General features: G+C 43.7%; 2 protein-coding genes across 6 annotated transcripts in view; both read left to right on the forward strand.

Moving 5' to 3' along the window:
- LOC130369876 (placenta-specific gene 8 protein-like) overlaps window positions 1–1,200 on the forward strand; it is a 3,349-nt gene extending 2,149 nt beyond the window's left edge. Inside the window, exon 4 of the mRNA XM_056575459.1 lies at window positions 260–1,200. Within this exon, the coding sequence (XP_056431434.1) occupies window positions 260–430 (171 nt within the window). The 3' untranslated portion in view covers window positions 431–1,200. The remainder of the gene's footprint in view (window positions 1–259) is intronic.
- A 946-nt stretch (window positions 1,201–2,146) lies between these two features.
- Window positions 2,147–13,108, forward strand: si:dkey-165a24.9 (probable G-protein coupled receptor 132). 5 transcript variants are annotated; one of them, XR_008892909.1, is made up of 5 exons: window positions 2,148–2,447; window positions 2,808–2,918; window positions 4,724–5,852; window positions 6,786–9,588; window positions 10,009–10,353. XR_008892909.1 is itself a non-coding variant. In XM_056575438.1 (3 exons), the coding sequence occupies exons 2-3, from the start codon at window positions 10,365–10,367 to the stop codon at window positions 11,672–11,674; spliced, it is 993 nt and encodes a 330-aa protein (XP_056431413.1). In that variant the 5' UTR covers window positions 9,405–9,588; window positions 10,009–10,364; the 3' UTR covers window positions 11,675–13,108. The 5 variants fall into 5 exon arrangements, 1 of the variants encoding a protein (XP_056431413.1); XR_008892910.1 differs by having other exon boundaries at window positions 2,147–2,447; window positions 2,808–4,965; window positions 6,794–9,588; XR_008892911.1 differs by having other exon boundaries at window positions 2,147–2,447; window positions 2,808–4,950; window positions 6,794–9,588.
- The last annotated feature ends 8,352 nt before the right edge of the window (window positions 13,109–21,460 follow it).

Below are 21,460 nucleotides of genomic sequence, written 5' to 3' on the forward strand. Positions count from 1 at the left end.
CCCATCGAGTTCAGACAGAAGAAAACACCAGTAATACGAACTAGCTGTTTGATTCCAGCTTGATTCTATGGTTTTAGATGTAATATATTGTAGGTTGCTCAGGTACAATTGAAAATTGTAAACATAAAACATGTTGTTTGTGGCTGATATTTGTGAAAACATCTAGATGTGCAGAAGGCAACGTAAAAGGGCCTTCTGGAATTTGTTTTTAGCTGATGAGTCATCTTCCAAACCTGTGTTTGACCTCTGCCCCTGACAGGGCAGTGTGTGGAGCGACTGTTTCTATGGATGCTGCTGCTACCCGCTGTCTTGGCTGCAGATCTCCCGTGAGCTCAAGAGACGAGCAGCGACCCACGCCCACCGGACTCTGTCCTCGTCCTCAGCCAGATACATTGCTCTGGCCTCCCAGCAGGGGGCACACTTGATCTAGAAATACAACGCTTTTTTAAATATCCTATTTGTTTCCTTATTTAGTGAGTTATTTGCCCTCAGAAATTATATTTGTGGTACATTTTTGTCTGTGAAATGTGTTACTTCATTATGTTTCTGTTTTCTTGTATTGCTACTTGAAGTTTTGAATGCTGTTCATTTTTAAATAAATGTAAAACTTGAATGAATCCTAAATGAATGAATATTAATACATTAACTAAATCGTGTACTTAAAAATGCGAAGTCGCTCCAATAATATTGGACAAATCTATGCTATCTTTACATTGGGTCTTGCATATTTAGACACTGCAGCCTCAAAACGTTTTCTGGAAAATGTCTACAAATAGTGTAAATCTACATTAGTAGTATAATATAATATAATATATAATAATTGTTCAGAAGCACTAGGTATACTAAAGGCTCACAATTCAGATGCATCACCCACATGTATACACAGGCCTACTACTAAATACCAACACTTAGTTTGTTTTTCCTAATACCAACTGTATCAATAATGAGTGCTTGGACAATGCATTGGTGCTTGTTTCATTTGTTTAATCTGTAGGTAACTTTCCAGAAATAGCATAATAGGCTAACCCAGAAATTGCATGTAAAAGACAGAAGTGTCACACTCTGACACCTATAACTCTAAATATTGGTTCTGGGTACTGCAGTATTTGGTGGGTTTGTAGTTAGTTATTTTGTTTTGTGCTTTCCTCTTTTTGGAAAGGGGTTCTTAGTTCTTTGGCACGTCAATAAACCTTTTTGCTAACCGTTACCTCTGTCTGCGTCTCCTCCTTGTCCCCCGGAAACCAAAATATTCTTTGTTACTCCCATGATCCCCCTGGATACTGTTTAGGGTCGTAACAGTTGGACTAAACATGAAGACCCATTGTGCGTCTATAAGTCTGCCAGGATGTGCGTCAAAACAATCTGATCATCTTAGAGCCTGAATAATCGGCATACATGAAACCGGTGGGTGAGGCATATGCATTCTACTGTTCAGTCACTTCTTGCCCAACTACAGTATATAGCAAGCGACTCTATCCAGTACAATTTGTGTCATCCCCCATTCAAAGTGTGATGCTTTTTCATTGATCTTCTTCAAGACCTTTAACTATACACCTTTAAACAAGATTAAGTCTAAGGAGACAGTGGCAATTCTGATGGGATTTGCTTGTGAGGCTGTTAAGCACACAGAGTATACGATTGTAATATTACGATTATTATTCATTTCGTACTATGAATGTATTTTGGATATAATCTGATGGTGGTCAATCAACCCAAACCAAGGCCATGTCATATAGAGGCGATGGTGCTACACTTCATAATAATAACCTATGTATGCCCTAATAAGAACAAAACAGATGCTCGATTTGAGTTCTACAATCGTCCTTCCCTGTTTGAAAGAGGATATTCAAATGTTGGTTTCTGCATATTTTTGGTTTAGGTTGGTGGCTTTTTGGTTCCTTCCGTGCTTTTACTGCAAGAGCTCTGACAAGGCTGGGACTGTGTTTGTCGCCCCCTGTTGGATGATTTTGCCTCATTCCACCCATGACCACATCTCTCGCCAGCGCTACAGCGTTGAGATTGAAAGCATTTTGCTTATGGTAGTGTAATATGACAGTGGCATGATCAGTGGCAGCTGGGAAGTGTGTCCATGTTATCTTAAGATGCCTTGGATAAAAGTGTCACGTAAATGGTATGAACAATATCCAAAGCCTCACTAAACACCAGGTGTGGTTGATCAAAGGTTGTATTGCGATCACATTGGTCGGGGAGGAGGCCAGCAGTCTTATTAAATACTGTGGAGGAATTTGATGAGACAAAGGTCAAACATTTATAGTGGAGAGGAATGTGAAAAGTGTTTAAATGTGTTCCCCCCACAGAGATTAAGAGAGCAAAAAATGTATCGATGGCTGGCTGAGAATGGATTCCTTCTTAACGCTTTCATTTTGATTTAATAAAATTAAAATAATTCAATTTAAAATAACTGGGAGCAAATGATGAAAGTTGCAGTAAGTAAAAATATATATTCAACCACAATCTTTTCATAGTTTAAACGTATTTTGATAACCTCTGTCTGGTATTGTCACTTCCAGTTTGACATGGGTGTTCTAGATGGCTGACATTGTTTTTTAATTCGGCAATGATTATCTTCCCTGACGAATCTTGTGGTCACATTTGAAAATGATTGCTTCTAGTGAGACTGTCCCGTTTAGCACACAAGCATTATCAAAGGCCGGTGTGTCTTTAGCCAAGCGTGACGTCCAAAGACTACAAAGCATAGTCCTCATTAACGTGTACCCAGTCTACTATGCAACGTTGAGGTCAATGTTTGCCAGTGTGTTCATCTCCTCCCTCTCTTCCTCCAATAGGACACTATGTGTAACGACCGCGTCGACGCCCGCTGCTGAGGGCGCTGCACTTGGCGTCAGATAGCAAGAGAACTGAAGACGAGCAGCTCCCATCTCAACAATACTCTTGAAGTAAGTACGGCACTTCAACACCTAAGGTCGCCATGTCAGATTTTAAACAACCACCGTCATTGAGGTCGCCGTCATCCTCATCCTCGCCGGTTTAACAAAGACGCTTCATGAGATTGACCTTTTCCATGCAATTTGTTCAAACAGCTGGACTAGCGATCAGTCCCAGCTTGCTTGTCCATGTGACGTCAGGTTCTTTGTCCCCTATCATCCAAATACCCCTCAGTCCACAGTACCAACTGCTTTTTTGGATCTGTGTTGAGGCATTTTAATGTGCATGTTGTGTAAATGCACGTGGAGGTTGGGCAGGTTTGGCAATTTGTTGAAAGTCTTTTTTTATTATTATTTATATCAATAGAGGCTAGTTTTTGATGATGTTGTGTAAGATTTTTATGGCAATTCTAACATAGTAGTATAATCAATGGAGTATTACATTCCATTATTTATATAGAGCAAGAAGGAATGTCACAAAATGCTGTGACAATTCACAAGAGAGCAATTATCTTGTTATTTTGTACTTTTCGACCTATTGTTTACAGTTAACAGTGGCTGCTTAAAACAATCCCTGACATTCTACCTGCTGCCAATTTGATTGGTCAGGAAATTTTCCACCACCAAAGCAATACAAATCTCAATAAAGATTTTTTTTCAATAAAATCGCACACCACTAAGAATCACAACACGCATGCAAACCACAACCGTCCAAGGGATGGTTTACACGTGTACGTTACTGTGAAATCTGATGCGTACAAGGTGTTCTTGTATGTATCTGGATCTCATATGGCAATAACACGCACAGGCATTCCTTTGCCAGTGTCCCAGAACAAGCCTTTTAGATTGAGAGCCGTGCAGGGCAGTGCTGGCTGGGGGCCACCCAACACGGGGCTGCTAGGCAGGCGGACCCCCTTGGCCCGTCTTTGTGAACACAAAGCGTTCCCATTGCTCTGGGCTTGATATCTCCACAGAGGGGAAGGCTGCGGACCTCTGATATGACTGTTCGGACGGGGAGCGTGCACTGTTATTGTAATCTCCCACGGCAACCTTATTCTTATATTTTTTTTCTCTCCACTGTGACCCTCTCACTGTTCTACTCGTCCACCCCTCCTCCCCTTGGGCTACTTCCACTGGTCCCACAACGTCCATTATCCCCCTGCTTCCTGCATTCTCTCTCATTCTCTCCATCTCTCTCCCAGCCTCCGCCCTGTCCAAGCACAGATGTTACATTGTTCTGTATTACGTTCTGCTTAATATATATATATATATATATATCCACACACGCCTTTTAAATAAGTATTTGTTTATTTGACAAAACCCAGCAGTTAATATGTTGATCCTCATCTAATATCAACTGCTAACCACACAACCCTTAACTGCTCACATAACAATGATATCATGCAATCAAACCTTGACCAAGGAGGGACCAATGGATGGTTAAAAATGTGTGGAAAAACATTTTAGTATATGGTGGTTACTGCCGTGAACAAAGTGACAAAGTGAACAACTAATGAACAGGTGAGCCCCTTGCTTGTCAAATTTATCATCAAATGACCTTGATTCTGCTACAAGAGGGGAATTCGTATTTTAATTTAAACTTAAAATGGGTGGAAGGGAGAAATGTTTAATCTAAGAAATGGCAAATTACATACAAATTACATTTGTAATAAAATGAATTAGGTAAAAAGGGGCCATGCATGGTCACCGATAGATTTGAACTATCTCAGTATGTCTCTAGCAATCGGTAAAGTTTTTCTTACATTCCTGCTTTCAACAATGTTATCAATGTACACTTTTTCATATTGTTCTCCCAGGAAATGCTTGAAAACAATCCTGTTGCTCCTGGCTGGCCCCAGGCTCCTGCTGCAAGGGCCAAATTGCTGCCATGGCAGAAGGATTCTGGTGGTACCCCTTGTGCCCCTGTGTCAACATGGCGGCGGTTCTGCAAGAGCTGCACTCTAAAGGACACAGCATGCTTGTGTTAAGCTCTGCCAAGAGCTGGTACATCCCCGAACCCTCCCCCTACTAAACGTCCCTTAATGTACGTGTGATGAATGTACGTGTCATGACGCAATACCTCTATATTATATTCAAGCAATACGTCTACATCATTCCTGCATACTATTCCTGCATTCCTGCACTTATCTCCTGAAGCTGACCTGCACTCCATGAAGCACTCCGCTGACATCTAGATGATCAGGACATACTTTGTATTCGAGTTCTCACTGCCTGCCATGTCCGATATGGTCTATATAGCAGGTTTCCAGTGCAGGGAAGCCAAGCCCTCCATGCTGATATGAGGCCTTTTGATAATTTTGATCACTACAAGTTCAACTGCTCACAATGATTTTTGTTAGCTCAAAAACGAAATTCTTAAAGAAAAGGAAAGATGCACAGAAACTCCTATTGGCAATTAAGGAAGAATGGTTGTGCCAAAAATATGTTATATGGAATGGATATTTGTTTGGAGGATATTGCATACGTAGTGCTCCTCATCTAAAAAATCAAAAACCTTTTAAAATTCAGCCGTTGCTGTTGAGAAAGATTAGGGTTAATACCACAAGGCACGTAAAAAAAATCTGTAATGTTTTTTTCTTCTCCATTTATTGGTCAAACACATAAGCGTATGAACCGGTGTGCATTTCAGAGCACCAAAGTCACCAAGATGGAAATAATGGTGATGATTTTACTAGGAAGTCAGGGTGAGTTTCCAGCTATTTTAGCCTGGATTCTGAATGCCACTGAGTGTTTGGGTGTGGAGGCAGCTGTGGGGCTCATTATTTTGGACCGACTAGCGGGACAGACTTTGAATGCTCAGGAAAAACACAAGAACTGGGACACCAAAGTATACTCTGTTGTTGTTGCTGCTTTAAGCTTTTGATTACCTTTTCTTATTGTTTTTCTCTGCCTTCTGAACAAGGACGCATATTAACATCATTTTTTGTGAGTATAATAACAAACATTTATATCATATTAAACAAAGAAAGTCCAGAAAGATATTTGTAATATTCTTTAACTCGCTAAACATCTTAGAAGTAAAGATGAAAAGATTTTATGCTTAGGCTACCATTCTATTGTTATTTTAGAGTTGATGCTCAATTTGGCAGGGTAACATACAGTGCTGCACAACGTATCCAATTAGTTTTTTTACAGTTTACATGATACATGATGTGAACACAGTACAGATTGAGGCCTGTGAAAATAAGTGAAAGAAAATCGAGGTGCACTGAAACTTTTGTTATATTTAAAAGTAACTATTGCATTTGTATCCCTTTGAATATAATTCTGAAAGGTCAACCAACATCAATTCATGTCAATTGCTATATAGAACATGCAAAATTCAAACAACATTCAAAATGGTACAAAGGTGAAACAGGAATGATACACAATTATCTGGGAATGTTAAATTAACAGATGATGTAAGTATCCAGCCTCTTTGTTTCATCTGGGTTACAGTAAAAAAGATTGGCCAACATTGATGTAAATTAGTCTACAATTTTCAATGTGTTACTGTTAGATACAGATTTCTACATTGAACACTTGTTTTAAAATGGTGTGTGTGTGTGTGTGTGTGTGTGTGTGTGTGTGTGTGTGTGTGTGTGTGTGTGTGTGTGTGTGTGTGTGTGTGTGTGTGTGTGTGTGTGTGTGTGTGTGTGTGTGTGTGTGTGTGTGTGTGTGTGTGTGTGTGGTAAAGACCAGCTGACAGATAAAGTCCACTTTTAATCATTCAATAGAAATGCATAAGACTTTGTTTTCAAATAATAGCTTGGACATATCATCTAATCTTTTTCAATTGATTTAGTCATTCACAATACATATTTAACAAATCATAAACAAATTAAACACTGCTGTTACATATTTGTTTATATTTTCCAGCTTTGAAGACCACGGCTTTGTGGGGAGAACAAAAGCCATGCTTGGTCTCCACCTCATCCTCATAGTGATCTTCATTGTACATGGGTGCAGTGGAGGAAACATTTTAGTCGTACCTGTGGATGGCAGCCATTGGATCAACATGGAGGTAATACTCAGAGAACTGCAATCCAGAGGCCACCAACTCACTGTGCTGCGATCCCCCAACAGCTGGTACATCCCCGAGATCTCTTCTTTCTACACCACCATTACCGTCACATCTCCAGAAGACCAAGGCGAAGGATTTGATCCTAGTTTATTCTCTCTTCTCATGCAGAGATCATTTGAACAAAACAAGATGACACCATTCTGGCATTTTATTGAGCAGCTAAAGGATCGAGCTCATACGATTCACATTTTTCACTCCGCAACTCTGCATTTCATCTCCACCATATTGAATGACTCCATTTTTTTAACGAGGTTGAAAAGCAACCGCTTTGATCTGTTGTTAACGGACCCTGCCTTCCCCACAGGGGTGATACTAGCACAATATCTCAAACTGCCAATGATCTATAGTGTTCGTTGGATCAATGCTGGAGAAGCACATGGAGAATTAGCTCCATCCCCTCCTTCCTATATTCCAGCCTACAACTCACTTTTCAGTGACAACATGAATTTTCTTCAGAGGACATTTAACCTATTACGGTACCTAGTGAGTATCCTGATAGAGGAGGTATTTATAATGCCTGTTTACTCAGAACTGCTGCATCGGCACTTTCCTCCTGGAGCTGACCTGCGTTCCATGCAGCACTCAGCTGACATCTGGTTGATGAGGGTAGACTTTGTGTTCGAGTTCCCAAGGCCTACCATGCCCAATATGGTCTATATAGGAGGTTTCCAGTGCAGGGAAGCCAAGCCCCTCCCTACTGAACTTGAGGCCTTCATGCAGAGCTCTGGAGAGCATGGAGTAGTCGTGATGTCTCTTGGAACTTTGGTTTCCGCTCTCCCAAAGGAAATGACAGAGGTCATCGCTGAAGCTTTTTCCAGGCTCCCTCAGAAGGTGGTGTGGCGGTATTTGGGCCACAGACCATCTAACCTGGCCAACAACACCCTGCTGCTGGAATGGCTCCCTCAAAACGACCTCCTCGGACACCCCAAGACTCGTGTTTTTGTTGCCCATGGAGGCACCAACGGTCTGTATGAAGCCATCTACCATGGAGTGCCAGTTCTCGGCCTTCCCCTCCTGTTCGACCAGTTTGATAACCTAATCCGTCTGAAGGGGCGTGGCGCAGCTCGAGTGGTGGACGCATCGTCAGTCAATGTGGAGGACTTTGTGGAGGCCTTGAGGGACATGCTGGAGAATCCCTCTTATCGAGACAACATTCGGAGACTTTCTCGACTGCACCACGACAAGCCCCTTTCCCCTTTAGACACTGCTGTTTTCTGGATTGAGTATGTCATCAGGAACAAAGGAGCGGCTCACCTCCGCTCAGCAGGTTCCAGCCTGCCTTGGTATACCTACCATAGCATAGATGTGGTGATCTTTCTCTTGGCACTCGGCGTTGCTCTCCTCTGGGTATTGATCTATGCCTGTAGGCTCTGTCACTGGAGTTACAGAACTAAGAGCAAAGTTGAGTAAAATCGGTTCTTTCGATTTCATATCGATATTTAAAACACCCTAATTTACTTTAAAATAGACAAACTCCATTGATTATATTCAGTATACAGTTGTTTCACACATGAGGAAGGTTTCACTTTGAAGTATTTAAAAGACTGGTCATATTGCAAAAGTTATGTTTTTTGCATGTTGTAAAAAATACTTTATAGGACCCATTGCCTAAAATTCCTATTCAACAATTTGAATTATGTATGGCTTTCTCCCCAGTGGTTTTACCTTATTTAAGATTGTCTACTGCATCTCTGTGTTACATAACTTCTTAGGTTTTTGACGATGAAGACAAGAATAATCAATGAGAGATGTTCTTATTTCAGTGTCATGTTCGTGAACGTCAATCAATAAAATGTGGGTCTATCCATCATTAACTTTTTTCTCAAAGAAAACAAATGTTAATGTTTATGTTAACTGAATTGTATCAAAAATATAGTTATAGTAGTCATCTGAATATATAGTTCTAGTAGTCATCACATGGATCCTATTCAAAACAAAAACATGGTTCTTTGTTATGCCATAGCCAAAATGAAGATTAGGGCCACAGTGATCACACTTCAAGCATAACCTAATCCCAAAGAACTATCCTGATACTTTTACACAGTACCCATATGTTGACATTATTCTGAACATATGTTGATATTTGATATTCTCGACATTCTCCTATGGTACACACAATCCACCTTCCCCACCACTCACTGCACTGAATTAATGAAAACATTAGATGCTAAATATATTGCAGGTACCTAACCCTATCGACATGAGATGCATCTAATCTCAGCTGCTGATCTCACCGCTCGTCCTCCTTAGTCACCGGTTCTCCCATCACACAAAACTAAATTACTAGAATGGAGCGAGCAAAAAGTGAGTAAGAAACCTTGAACAACAGGAAGACACAGAGAGAGACCAAGAGGTGGGGGGGGGGGGCGTGGGGTTCCTGGATAGACGAGGCGTTCTCCCTGAACAGGAACTTGCCTTTTAAAAAACGGGAGAAGTGGTTTTCCTGTGGAGGAAACGATCAGAGAATAGTGGAGGCCCAGCCGAGACACTTTGTTCTCATTGTAGCGACACACTGGTCAGGCAAGCAGCCGAGCAGAAGCTCACACGGTTCTCCTGTGGCGCACTGCGATTCCTTGATCCCAGTCGGAACGCTAGAAGGTGAGTCTCCCAGGTTTGACAATAAAGGTCTGCATCTGACATTTAGCCGACCATGGTTAATCAATTGGAAGTAAAATTTTATTTAATTTAGTTTTGTAGTTCGTACTAGTCAATTCATAATTTGCACTTGGAACGGATGGGATCAAAACTTAGGAAATTAAGTTCCAATATTTTATAAGAGCATGACAAGAGCATGGATCTTGAAAGCATGTAGATTTCTATTCGCTTGAAATTATGATGTTTCTCAACCTAACAATTAAATATTACGGCAACATTTTGCCCTCAACAAAACTGCTGTACATTCTCTTATATCAGATGACATGCTTTAGAATCACTGGCTGTTTTTATCTTAGCGAGTTGTTTTTGTTGGTGTTTGGCTAAATTTTCAACCATCTAACTCCCGTTCTCTCTTTCTATTAGGAACAAGGTGCGATCTGGGTAATAAAGTTATTTCCTTTGACCCTCAATGAAAGCTGTGAACTTTTTTGTGAAGTCGAGAAAATGGCAGAGGGGGCCATACTATGCAATATGGAAGACTACAGAGATGGAAGCACAAAGAGAAAACGCTAGTACTACAAAGATCAAAATGTAGAAATGCCACAGCATTCCATTCAATCTCATCCTACCCAAATCTCTCACTTTATCAGATTATTTGTGAGCAAATTAACCCAATGTGATTGTCATTTGGCAGATTTTTCAGACATTTTCTACATTCTACTGAAAACAAGGATTTTTACCATGTAAGGCGTTGGAGTGATTATGTACTGACAGCGATTATGTTCAATGCAAGCTGCAACCTCCCCCTCAATACAGACACTGTGTGTCTGACCTACATCTACAGTGTGATTTTCACATTTGGCCTGCCTAGCAACCTCCTGTCGCTTTGGGGACTGTACAAACTGGGCCGCTCAGGCGGGGCTGGCTGTCAGCTCGTCCTCATCCTCAACCTTCTGCTGTCAGACCTTCTCCAGCTTCTCACTCTACCGGTGTGGATCCTCTACCTCCAGGGGGGCCATCGCTGGCCCTACGGCCGGCCAGCCTGCGAGCTGGTGGGCTACGTATTCTACGTCAATGTGTACGCAAGCGTCATGTTCCTGTGCCTGATAGCGTTGGACCGCTGCCTGGCGATTGTTTACCCGCTGTGCAGCCGCGGTGTGCGAACCGTGAGGGTGGCGGCGGCGGCCGGCGTGGCAGTCTGGACCCTGACCTTCTTGTTCTGCCTGTCCGGGCTGCTGCCCTCGGTGTTTGACCCCGAGAGGCTGCTGTGCTTGGAGCAGTACCCCGTCAGCCCGAGATACGCCAAATTTAAGATAGCCACGACGGCCCTTGGGTTTCTGCTGCCGTGCGCCATACTAGGGTGAGCTCCTCTTCCTGTTTTGTTAATGGGTTCTGTTCTTTGGGATACAATTCTTGTGCTAAACATGTGATTGACACTGAAACACGCAGGATTGGCTTATATTTATGTTTTCGTCAACCTTGTAATCTATATTATAGCATTAATTTAAGTGGGTTAAGTTTCACAAGACATACAAACATCAAGATGATGTTTGTTGAGAGCGATCGAAGCTTGAAGTGAGCCGTTAGACACCGCACCAGAGAGCCTCCCATCCGTCTCACAACCACATTTCTTATGCGGTACATATTGGTGCTGTCTCTGCTGTTGTCCCCTCTCAGCTACACCTCGGCCCGCATCGGTCTGACGCTACGGAGGTCCCCCTCCGTCTCCCAACATGAGCGCAACAAAATCGTAGGCATCCTCGTGGTCATCACCGTCAACTTCATGGCGGTCTTCGGGCCGTACCACCTGGTTGGCGGGTACCGCTTCGTGTCCCTGCTGCTGACCGACGAGCCGTGCCGCCAGGAGCACTCCCTCTTCCTGGTGTACCGGCTGTGCTACGGCCTGACCAGCCTCAACACGCTGCTGGACCCCCTCTTCTACATCTTCCTGTGCTCGTACGCCCGGCTGGAGCTACGCAGGTCGCTGCCCTGCGTCAAGAGACGGCGGGCCCCCCCGCGGCCCAGCCTGCACACAGAGCCAGGCTCTCCAACCCCCGAGAGCGCCTCCTCCAAAGCATTGTGGGAATGAGGCCATGGGAGGTGATAGGTTCGGCAGGATGACATCATCACGTGAGATGATTAAAGTGAGAGATGTTTTAAGGGGAAGGAAGGGGGGAAGGCATACTGAGGAAGATCCAGTGGCTTTGTTTTTGCTTTCTTCTCACATGGGATCACCAATAAGGCATCTGTATCGACAATGCCGTGGCTCCCCCAAGTGGTGAGAATTGTCCTGGATCACAAGGGTAATTCAACATTCTTCCTTCAAGGCCGAATCTAGTAAAACTTTACAACTAGTGTATAGTAGTGAATTCATTCACACTTAAGTTGGTTGAATACAGATGAGTCTGGAAGGAAGAGAGAGTTTGGTGGATATTTTACTGGGTAAATAAATAAATATTTCAATCATTCAAGGATTTCTTATGCCTTGATTTTGCATCTTTGTATCAATCAAATGTTAATGGAATTGTTCAATAGTATAGTAACTGAACAATAACTACAAAAAATTAAAATGAATACCCATTATACAATAAAGATAGGCTATGCATATTTCCCCAATTCGATTGCCATGTCATGATTTAGGCCTTGATATAAAAAACAATCTGTGTGGATACTTTTTTGTTGATGCAATTGCTGGAAAAAAAAAGAATGTATTTCAAAGGCAATTTCTGTCTATTTCGTTGTAACATTATGGATTGGCAGTTCACACATATAAAATTGCAATATTTAGGTCTAATTCTAAATTTTCTCGAATTCTGGAACTTACTATTGACTAAAAACGATGCGCTATGCATATTTATCAATAAAAAAAAAAATTATAGCCTGAGCCTTCTCAACATTGTACACTGCCGATGTAAAATCTCTGTCATGCAGTTTGTTTTTGCATACAAAAGCATGCATGTGTTTGTTGTGGTCAAGGCCTTATGTAGATTACACAGAGCAAAGATCCCTCCGATAGGATGCCAACATGGTTTACAAGTTGCTTTTTTTTTACCTTTTAAAATATATATATATATATTTTGATTTATAAACATGTCACAAACATAGCTGCAAAATGAATAGGTCTCCCCACACCCACACCCTCAGAGGTCAATCTCAAGGCCATCTCACGCATCGCATTTATAACAGCACAGGACAACACACAGCCACTCAACTTCCACTTCACCATTATGACCCCTGGAAGCAGATACAGGTCCCTGTTGTGCAGGAGGACTCGCTATGGCAAAAGCCTGGTGCCTGCAACCATAGCAGCCCTCAAAAAAAGGCCAAGAACAAAACACTCCAGTTCGTCTGATTTGTCTGTGTTATATATATATTGTCTCCATGTTATTTTTGTTGTGTTTGTTGTCCATTTTTTATTAACTATCGGCGTGTACCTTTACTTGTGATGTGAAAATGAATTTCCCCTTGGGGACAATAAAGTCTAAAGTTGAAATGATGGATGCCAGCTAAACAGAAATTCAATCTTTCCACTTTGATGGAAACAGAAACCAAGTTACCATACCTGTAGAACTTCCCAATAAGTGTAACTATTACTTTATATATATAGATTGGAAGTGATAGATGTTATGATTATGTTCTGGGGTATTTCAGGAAATATGTGTGAACATTTACCACCTTATTCCGAATGTAGGCATATTTTATGTTATATTTTATGTATGACGGTGTAGTCTATTTTATTGTAGTGGGTATACTGTGATGATTCCCTCCCAGCCTCGTACAAACCCGTCCGACCGGTACGTGTACGTGTGTGGCGCTTATGGGGTGTCGCACCACACTCACCAACGCAGGGGTCTACAACCCGCTGATTTAAGAGTATAACGTATATCAACAATCATGGAAAGCTGAGTAGGTTTATCAGTTTTAATAACAGTATGAACAAATAGAACACAAAAATGACAAGTTGTCCTTTGTATATCTATAGTAGCAATAGCACATGCTAAACAAGGACAAAATCTACTCAAAATAATTTAATGAACTGTTTACATCCATGGCTAACCAGTGCATGAGAAGGAGATGACAGGAGACTAATGTTTCACTCTTTCAATTGCTCTAATTTGAGCTCTTACTGTTGTTATCTAACATACCATACAGTAATTGAATTGTGTAAAAGTGTGAAATTACCGCACCTTAAAAATGACCATGAATTAGCTATACTCTCATTTGCATAGTGATTAACATTATGAATTTCAATTGTGCATACCAACTGTATGTTGGCTGACATTTACCTATAACTTTTTTTCCCTCCACTCTAACCAAGGATGCCTGTTTTTAAATTCCCTAGCCTGACACCCAGTCTGAAAGGCTGGCCAGGGGTTCTCATCGAAAAGTAACAAGGAGATATAAAGTGGGATTAAAACATTGTCTTCTGTTGACTACTTATTATGTGGTTTACACATTGATATGGGAGGACTGGACACACACACACGCACACACACGCACACACACGCACACACACGCGAGAAGGAGGGGCTCGGCCCGCCAACTAACGTGCAGAGATGCAGGGGCAGCTTCGCGCTTCGTAACAGAGACAGGGCAGTGCGCGAGCGCGCAGCGGGAATTTTATGAATGGTGAATGTAGGAGATAACTTCCCCTGCTTAAAGTATTTTATTGCAGTTATACCCAACCGATATTTCCGAAAAATAAACACAGAAGTGAAAGATCTGTCACAAGACGATTGATACGTATCCGTGCACATTTTTAAGTGGGTATACGCAAATCCTGGTGCGTTCCTAGTGGGTATACGGCGTATACCTGCGTATCACGCAGACTACACCATAATTATACCAGGTTACAGGTTTGTTTAATATCATTCCTGGTCTCCAGACTGTGTGTCTGTATGCGCGACTAGTCCCAGTGAGCAGGTGGCCACGCCTTTAGGTCGCATTTAATTCAGTTGATGGTCAGGACTAGTACGCCTTGCCGGTGAGTGATTATAAACTAGCATGCTAGTAATTCAAATCAAGAATTAATATCACGGGAATGTTTGTATTTTTTCAGTGGTTAATTCTGGGTTTTGTGTTTGTGTTTTCGTTGCAGGTTTACAAACTATCTATCTGTATAACTAACTAACCAACAAAACGAATTAGTTATTGTCAACTTGAGAGGCTAGCGTAGCTTGGTAGTCAGGCTACCTAGCGCGTGGATGCTTATTGTTTATGTGAGTGCAATACAAGTTCATAAAGTTACTCGAGTTGTATCCGCCGTACTTAACCTGAAACCCTTCCAGTGGGAAGTTTATTGCGCTGTAGCAGGTAGCTTAGTGAAAACTGGACAGTTGTAAACCGTCGTCGGAGCCGTGCCAGAGATTACACGGACCCCGAGCGGAGGAGCCATCGTTGATGACCGACGCCGGGAGCGGAGACCCGGAGTCAGTAACGCCATTAGGAGCCGAAGCCAAGAGCTAACGGGGCCGTTAAAGTGCTGAAGAACTTCCAAAACCGTGAGTAAGGCCACGTTTACATCTAGCGTTTTTTGTAACAGGGATAAATTGAGCCGACCGTTTAAAAAAAAAAAAAGAAAAGCTGGCAGAGTTTTTTGTCCAAAAAGCGCCGAGAGCGTTTTTTCTATCGCGTAGCACCAGGCTACCCACATAGTTGTTACAAAATAGCAAGAAACAGGCGATTGGCACTTGCATTGGCCCTAGCTGACAACGAGGAGAAGCATGTACCTACACGTTTGTGGTTGCACGATATCACTCGGTGAAGGCTGCAGCAAGGTGCCTACCATAATTTAGTCCAGGAGCTTCGTTTCGATGATGCGCGATTTGCGGCGTACTTTAGACTGAACAAATTTTGAACAGCTGTTGCGGATCGTTGCGCCATCCATCGCGAAGCTTGACACCAAGGTCAGACAGGCCATTAGCCCAGAAGAACGGCTCTGCATTTGTCTGCGGTGAGTTGTACTTGCTAACTTCCCTCTTTGAACTAGCCTACCATGTCATGATTATAGTGAAGTCAGTATCATTTTACATGCTGCCCAAAACTTTACAGTAGCCTATAGGCCTAAAGTCAAATCTGAAATGCACAGCCTAGATTTACAAGGGCATTTTTAAATGTAAGCTAACATAATATTTGAATACATTGTCAATTTAGTCTTTAAAATGTAAGATAAATCATTATATGAATACATGATCAAGTACATGTATAACAGAATTCCTTTTACTGTACAGGTACTTGGCAACAGGAGATTCCTTCAGGTCTGTTGCCTTTTGCTTCAGGGTGGGTGCCAGCACTGCGGCTGGAATAGTGAACGAGGTGTGTGCGGCGATTTGGAACTCTCTCCTGGCTGATTACATGCCCATGTCAGATGCAGCAGAGTGGAGGAAGATAACTGCTGAGTTCAGCCACCTTGCTTTTCCCAACTGCCTTGGTGCAATGGATGGATTTAATTTATTTATTTACAGCTATTTCATTAACTACTACCAACTAACAAAAATAAATTATCCTATTATTATATGATATTATCCTATTGTTCGCCGAATTCAATAAAAAAAAATAGGGTTTGCATCCTCAGCCTTGCCATTGTCTGTCTGTGAAAATCAAGCCTTCGCAGTGCAGGGGCAAAACTTAATAAAAATAGCTCTTGCTCGTCCTGCTCCCTGTTCATAGCCTCCAGCACCCGTGGCTGGTATGGCGTCACAGTGCTCTCCTGCGACCTCCTCCTCCCTGGGACTCGTGTAGCTTCTCTTGGTGGTGGTGGTGGTGGTGGTGGTGGTGGTGGTGGTTGGGGCCTAGGACTTGCACTGCTGTGCACAGTCATCCATTGCAGCCTGTCAGGGACCAGAAAACACAATTAAATAAATTAACCTTCACGGCTCATACTATTACCATACCAGGTGAGACTTGTTAACAGATATAACCCTTCAGTGTCATAGCAGCACAGCAGGCTACTGTCTTAAATCACCTACTGCAATATCCTACAGCTTCAGCTACATTTGACGTAATGACTCTTGATTTAAACTACTTATCATTACCCCATTCTCTCCTGCTGTTCCTTCTCCTCCACTCTCGTATATGGAATTTAATAAACTCTCTGCTGTCTCTGTAATTTCTTCCTGAGGTTTAGAGTAGTTAGAAGTTGTTTCTCTGTCCTGGACGTGGGGTTCCAAGAAAGACCACGGACGTTTGGTGCCTCCCTCTGATCCACTTTGTTTTTCTTTTTGCTCTTTTCTCTGCCTCCGGTACATGTCCCTTAAATACTTCCATTTAGCCTGACAGGCCTCCCCTATGTAGATAGGTAAACAACAGTTAGCTACGTCTGGGTCTAGTTCTGCTTGTTGTGCACTGTAATCAGATAAACTTTATTTCTTTGAACTATCTCCCAGAACACATTTATCAACCAAGAAACCGTTTCGACAGGCTCTTGATGTTCCGGGAAGACCAAAAGTCATTGCTCGTGAGGTTGGAACAGTTGCTTCCCAGCAAGCCATGGCCTGCTAATGCTCCTGAGAGACCAAGCTACTGGGAGAAATCAGGTGACGGGTGGAGAGAAAATAAGTCGTTCACTAAGACTACAGCAATTGAAGTCAAAAGTGACTCCAAGCAGATACCATGTGCCGTGTCTGGCGGTGAATAACATGGAGGTAAACTGTTTCGTTGTAAAACTTTGAGGTTCCACGAGATGATCCGCTACGGGATGGAAGACATCGTCAAAATGGATCGACTGGTGAGTTCGGAGCGGCTGGAGCAGTTTTTCCCTGAAGCTAAACTGGGAGAACTGGCCCGCCCAGGGAAGATCGATCTATTGATCAGTGCTCGAGAAGGCCGATTAGCTCCACAAAGACTGCAACGGGTCGGCGACCTGGTGTTGTGGGATGGTCCTCTAGGCAAGACAGTGAGTGGTGTGCATCTCACTGGTTTTAAACCAGTGAGACCTCTTCGAAGAAGTGGAGGTGACCACATGGCAGTCAGAGACGCACTTCGCACACTCCATGAGGACGGCTAAAATGGGATAGCATCGGTGCTGCCTATGACCCTACCTGTGGAGGGTGTCGCTGTGGAAAGTGCCCACCAGGAGGAAAGGAGATGTCCCTGGCTGACGAGAAAGAGCTGGAGATAATAAGGGCAGGTCTAACCTTCAGAGAGTGACATCCATAGCGACCAGCCACACTGGGATGCGAGGTACCCCTGGAAGGAAAACCCAGCCTCTCTTCCCAACAACCGAAAGGCTGTGGAAGCAATGTTCCTGAGGGCTGAGAAGCGGCTCATGAAAGACCCCGTGTGGAAAGAAGCTTACATGAGGCAAGTGCACGAGATGGTAGACAGGGAGGCTGCTGTTAAGCTCACTAAGGACGTGATGGACAGCTGGAATGGTGCCGTGTGGTGGGTGAGCCACCTAACCGCAGCAAACCCCCACTCAGTGACTACACCGGTGCGCCTCGTCTGGAATAGTAGCCATGAGTTCAGAGGGGTGAGCATGAATGGCATTTTGCTCAAAGGCCCAGACGTCCTAAACCCTATCAGAGCGGTGCTCCTCAGATTCCGGGAAGGAGAACATGCAGCCATCGGAGACATCACCAAGATGTATAATGAAAGATGAGAAAATGAAATGTATAATGAAAGATGAGATTGAGGATTTTGCTGTCGTGAGGGTGAACATGGGAGATAAACCAGCGGGGTGCATTGCGCAGATTGCCATGCGAGAGACCGCAAAGTTACCCCAGAATTCTGATATGAAGGAGGAAAGAAGAGTCATTGAGGAAGACTCCTACGTTGATGACCTCCTTACGTCCAACAATGACCCACACTGTCTAGACAAGATCCTGAAGGGAGTGGAGAAGATACTGAAAGCAGGAGGCTTTTACCTCAAGCCCTGGGTCCGGTCTGGTCAGAGTGGGAGGCGGGACGGGACAGGGTCCAAGCCAGTGACGCTGGTGTTGCCCAACCAGCTAAGGGAGGAATATAACAAAGCCCTGGGGGTTGGTTATCTAGTGCAAGAGGACAAACTCTTTGTGATGGTCTCCATCAACTTCTCCAGAAGGAAGAGGAAGATGAGAACTGAGATTGACCTCACTGAAGAAGAAGTAGAAGTAAAGACACCAAACCCACTGACTTGCCTTGTTCTACTGAGCCAGATCGCTGGGTTGTATGACCCGATCGGTCTAGCAACACCTGTGAAACAGAAAGGAGTGATTCTTGTGAGAAGAGCCTTCCAGGAAGCTGGCAAGCTTACCAAAGATACCTGGGATGAACCTCTGTCTGACGAGCTCAGAGGAAAAGCAATTGAACTGTTTAAGGAGTACGCTCGTCTGAGTAGCATCAAGTTCCACAGAAGCCTCACGCCCTCCGACTGGAGGGGTAAACCCTGGGGTATCACGTTTTCTGACGGGAGCTGTGAGTCCTATGGTGCTGTACTGTACTTGCGATGGGAGACATCATATGGTGTGGTCACCCGGCTGGTAGAGTCAAAAGCCATGTTACCCCCCTCGACCAGAAAGGTGACGCGGTCAAGGCTGAGGTCTGTGGGGCTGTCTTTGCCTCACGTCTAAAGGGATACGTATCGAAGCATGGACGATTGGACGTGGAGAAGTGGTACCACTTCATTGACAGTCAGACAGTGCTGGGAGCCATCCAGAGAGAGAGCTACGGATTCCAGACATTCTTCGCGATCAAGTCGGAGAGATTCAGAAGGCTGGCCCCGTAACTGACTGGTGGTGGATACCAGGCAAGGTCAACATCGCTGATCTAGTCATGAGGGGGTGCCCTCCTGAACTGCTGGGTGAGAACTCTGTGTGGCAGAAAGGTCCCAAGTTCCTGTCTAGTCCAGTGGAGGATTGGCCCATGAAGTCCGCTTCAGAAGTGGCAGCTGATGCTAGGGAGATGGTGAGCAAACTCCAGAGAAAGGTCTTTTCGCCAGTCCTCACCAGAGCTCAAGCCGAGAAGTTGTTAAACCCTGCAAGTCCTGTTGGTGAAGGTCCAATAGTCACAGAGGGAGTACAGTGTTTCCCCTAGGATGGAGTTGCAGCAGCGGAGGTGAAATGTTATGTTTTTCTTTACAAGTATAATCTTTAAAACCATTATTTACATTTATTTAACAAAAAATATTTTATATTAACAACCACCCTATACATTAAAATCCCATAACCCAAATACTACAACAATCGAAAAGGTCTGTGCCTCAAACCAATGCATCTTCCCACTCCCTCCCCTCTCCCCATCACAAAGGTTGTAGTAGGAGCATAAATAGGCCATGCCTCTATTGAACAAGTTTTGGGGCTCTAGAGTCAATAATGGCGACGCTACTGAAGATGTTGCTAAAAAAAATGCATATAGACATTTTTGCTAAAAATAAATTTCTTAAAAATAAGTAGAGATATATTTTTCAAAACATAAGGTTGCAGTAAGACCATAAAGAGCCCATGCATATGGAAAACGTTTTAGGGATCTAGAGTCAGTAATGGCAACGCTATTGAAATTGTTCCTAAATAAAAAATCTTAAAAAGTAAGAGATATATTTTTCCAAACTAAAGGTTGTAGTAGGACGATGAAGAGGCCATGCTTCTATGGAACGAGTTTTGGGGCTCTAGAGTCAATAATGGCGACGCTATTGAAATTCTACTATTGTGGTCGTTTTCAGTTTTGCACTTTGCAGACGGTCCTTAAGCTCGCGGCTGAAAGCCGACTGCTCGTAGAAGCCAATGCAATTCAGTTTTGCACTTTGCAGACGGTCCCTAAGCTCGCGGCTGAAAGCCGACTGCTCGTAGAAGCCAATGCAATTCACCGTTCGCTAAACACGGCTCGTTTGGATGGAAACTATGTTGTAGCTGGTTCTCTGGGTTACTACACTCAATTGTGTCGCAACGATGTTTCACTGATGATCTATTGAACCGCAAACTACTAATCTGCGGAAGTTCCTCCGTTAGTATGAAGCTCTCCTCTCCTCTTGTTAAAAAAAAAGAAATTCAGCAGCGGCGGTCATATTTCAGCAGCGGCGTATCCCCGCTGCTAGGTGCATATAGGGGAAACACTGGAGTTAGCGGTGCTCCAGCACCCTCAGAAAATGGGATGAAATTTACCTCAATTGTGACCAAGGAAACGGAGACGCTGTGGGGAGCCACGCTCATAGACCAAGTGGATCCAAGAAGGCGTAGTTCTCTAACTAAGCTCTCTGGAGTAGTCGGTTATGTCCGCAGAGCTGTGAAGAAGTGGTTGGCCCGTGTAGGCAGGCCCCTATGCCAGCAAAGTGGGGGGCAGTACTGACAGTAAAGGAACGCAAAGCTGCATTCCAAGACCTGTGCCTAGCCACCCAGGAGGGAGTTACGTTGCCTGTGACGACGCTAAACAGGCTCGTTGTCAGCAGGGATGAAGTCTCAGGACGCCTGCTGAGATGCCATGGTAGAGTCCAGGCCATTACCCAGGGAGAGACCAGTGTGCCCCTGGTCCCCTACAATGCGTGGATCAGCACCCTTCTCACACGAGAGGCCCATGAAGCTAACCACGAAGGTGTTGCTGGCACACTCCTCCGGGTGAGGTCTAAAGCATGGGTGGTGCTCGGACCAAGGATTGCCAGAAATGTCATTGACTCCTGTATTCACTGTCAAAAGGCCAAAGCGAGAATGTGCAAACAGGTGATGAGTGAGCTCCCCCTCGAACGAACTGAACCAGCCGCACCCTTCGAATTTATAACATTGGACCTTTTCGGCCCCTATGTCGTTAAAGATACTATAAGACGAAGAACAAAGATGAAAGTCTGGGGTGTGGTGTTCAGCTGTATGGCTTCGAGAGCAGTACATGCTGATATTGTGGAAGATCTGTCGACGGAAGGATTCCTGAAAGCATACCAGCGCTTCACAGCTCTCAGGGGTCACCCAAGAAA

This window comes from Gadus chalcogrammus, chromosome 17 (assembly GCF_026213295.1).
Source record: "Gadus chalcogrammus isolate NIFS_2021 chromosome 17, NIFS_Gcha_1.0, whole genome shotgun sequence".
Classification (NCBI taxonomy): Eukaryota; Metazoa; Chordata; class Actinopteri; order Gadiformes; family Gadidae; genus Gadus; species Gadus chalcogrammus.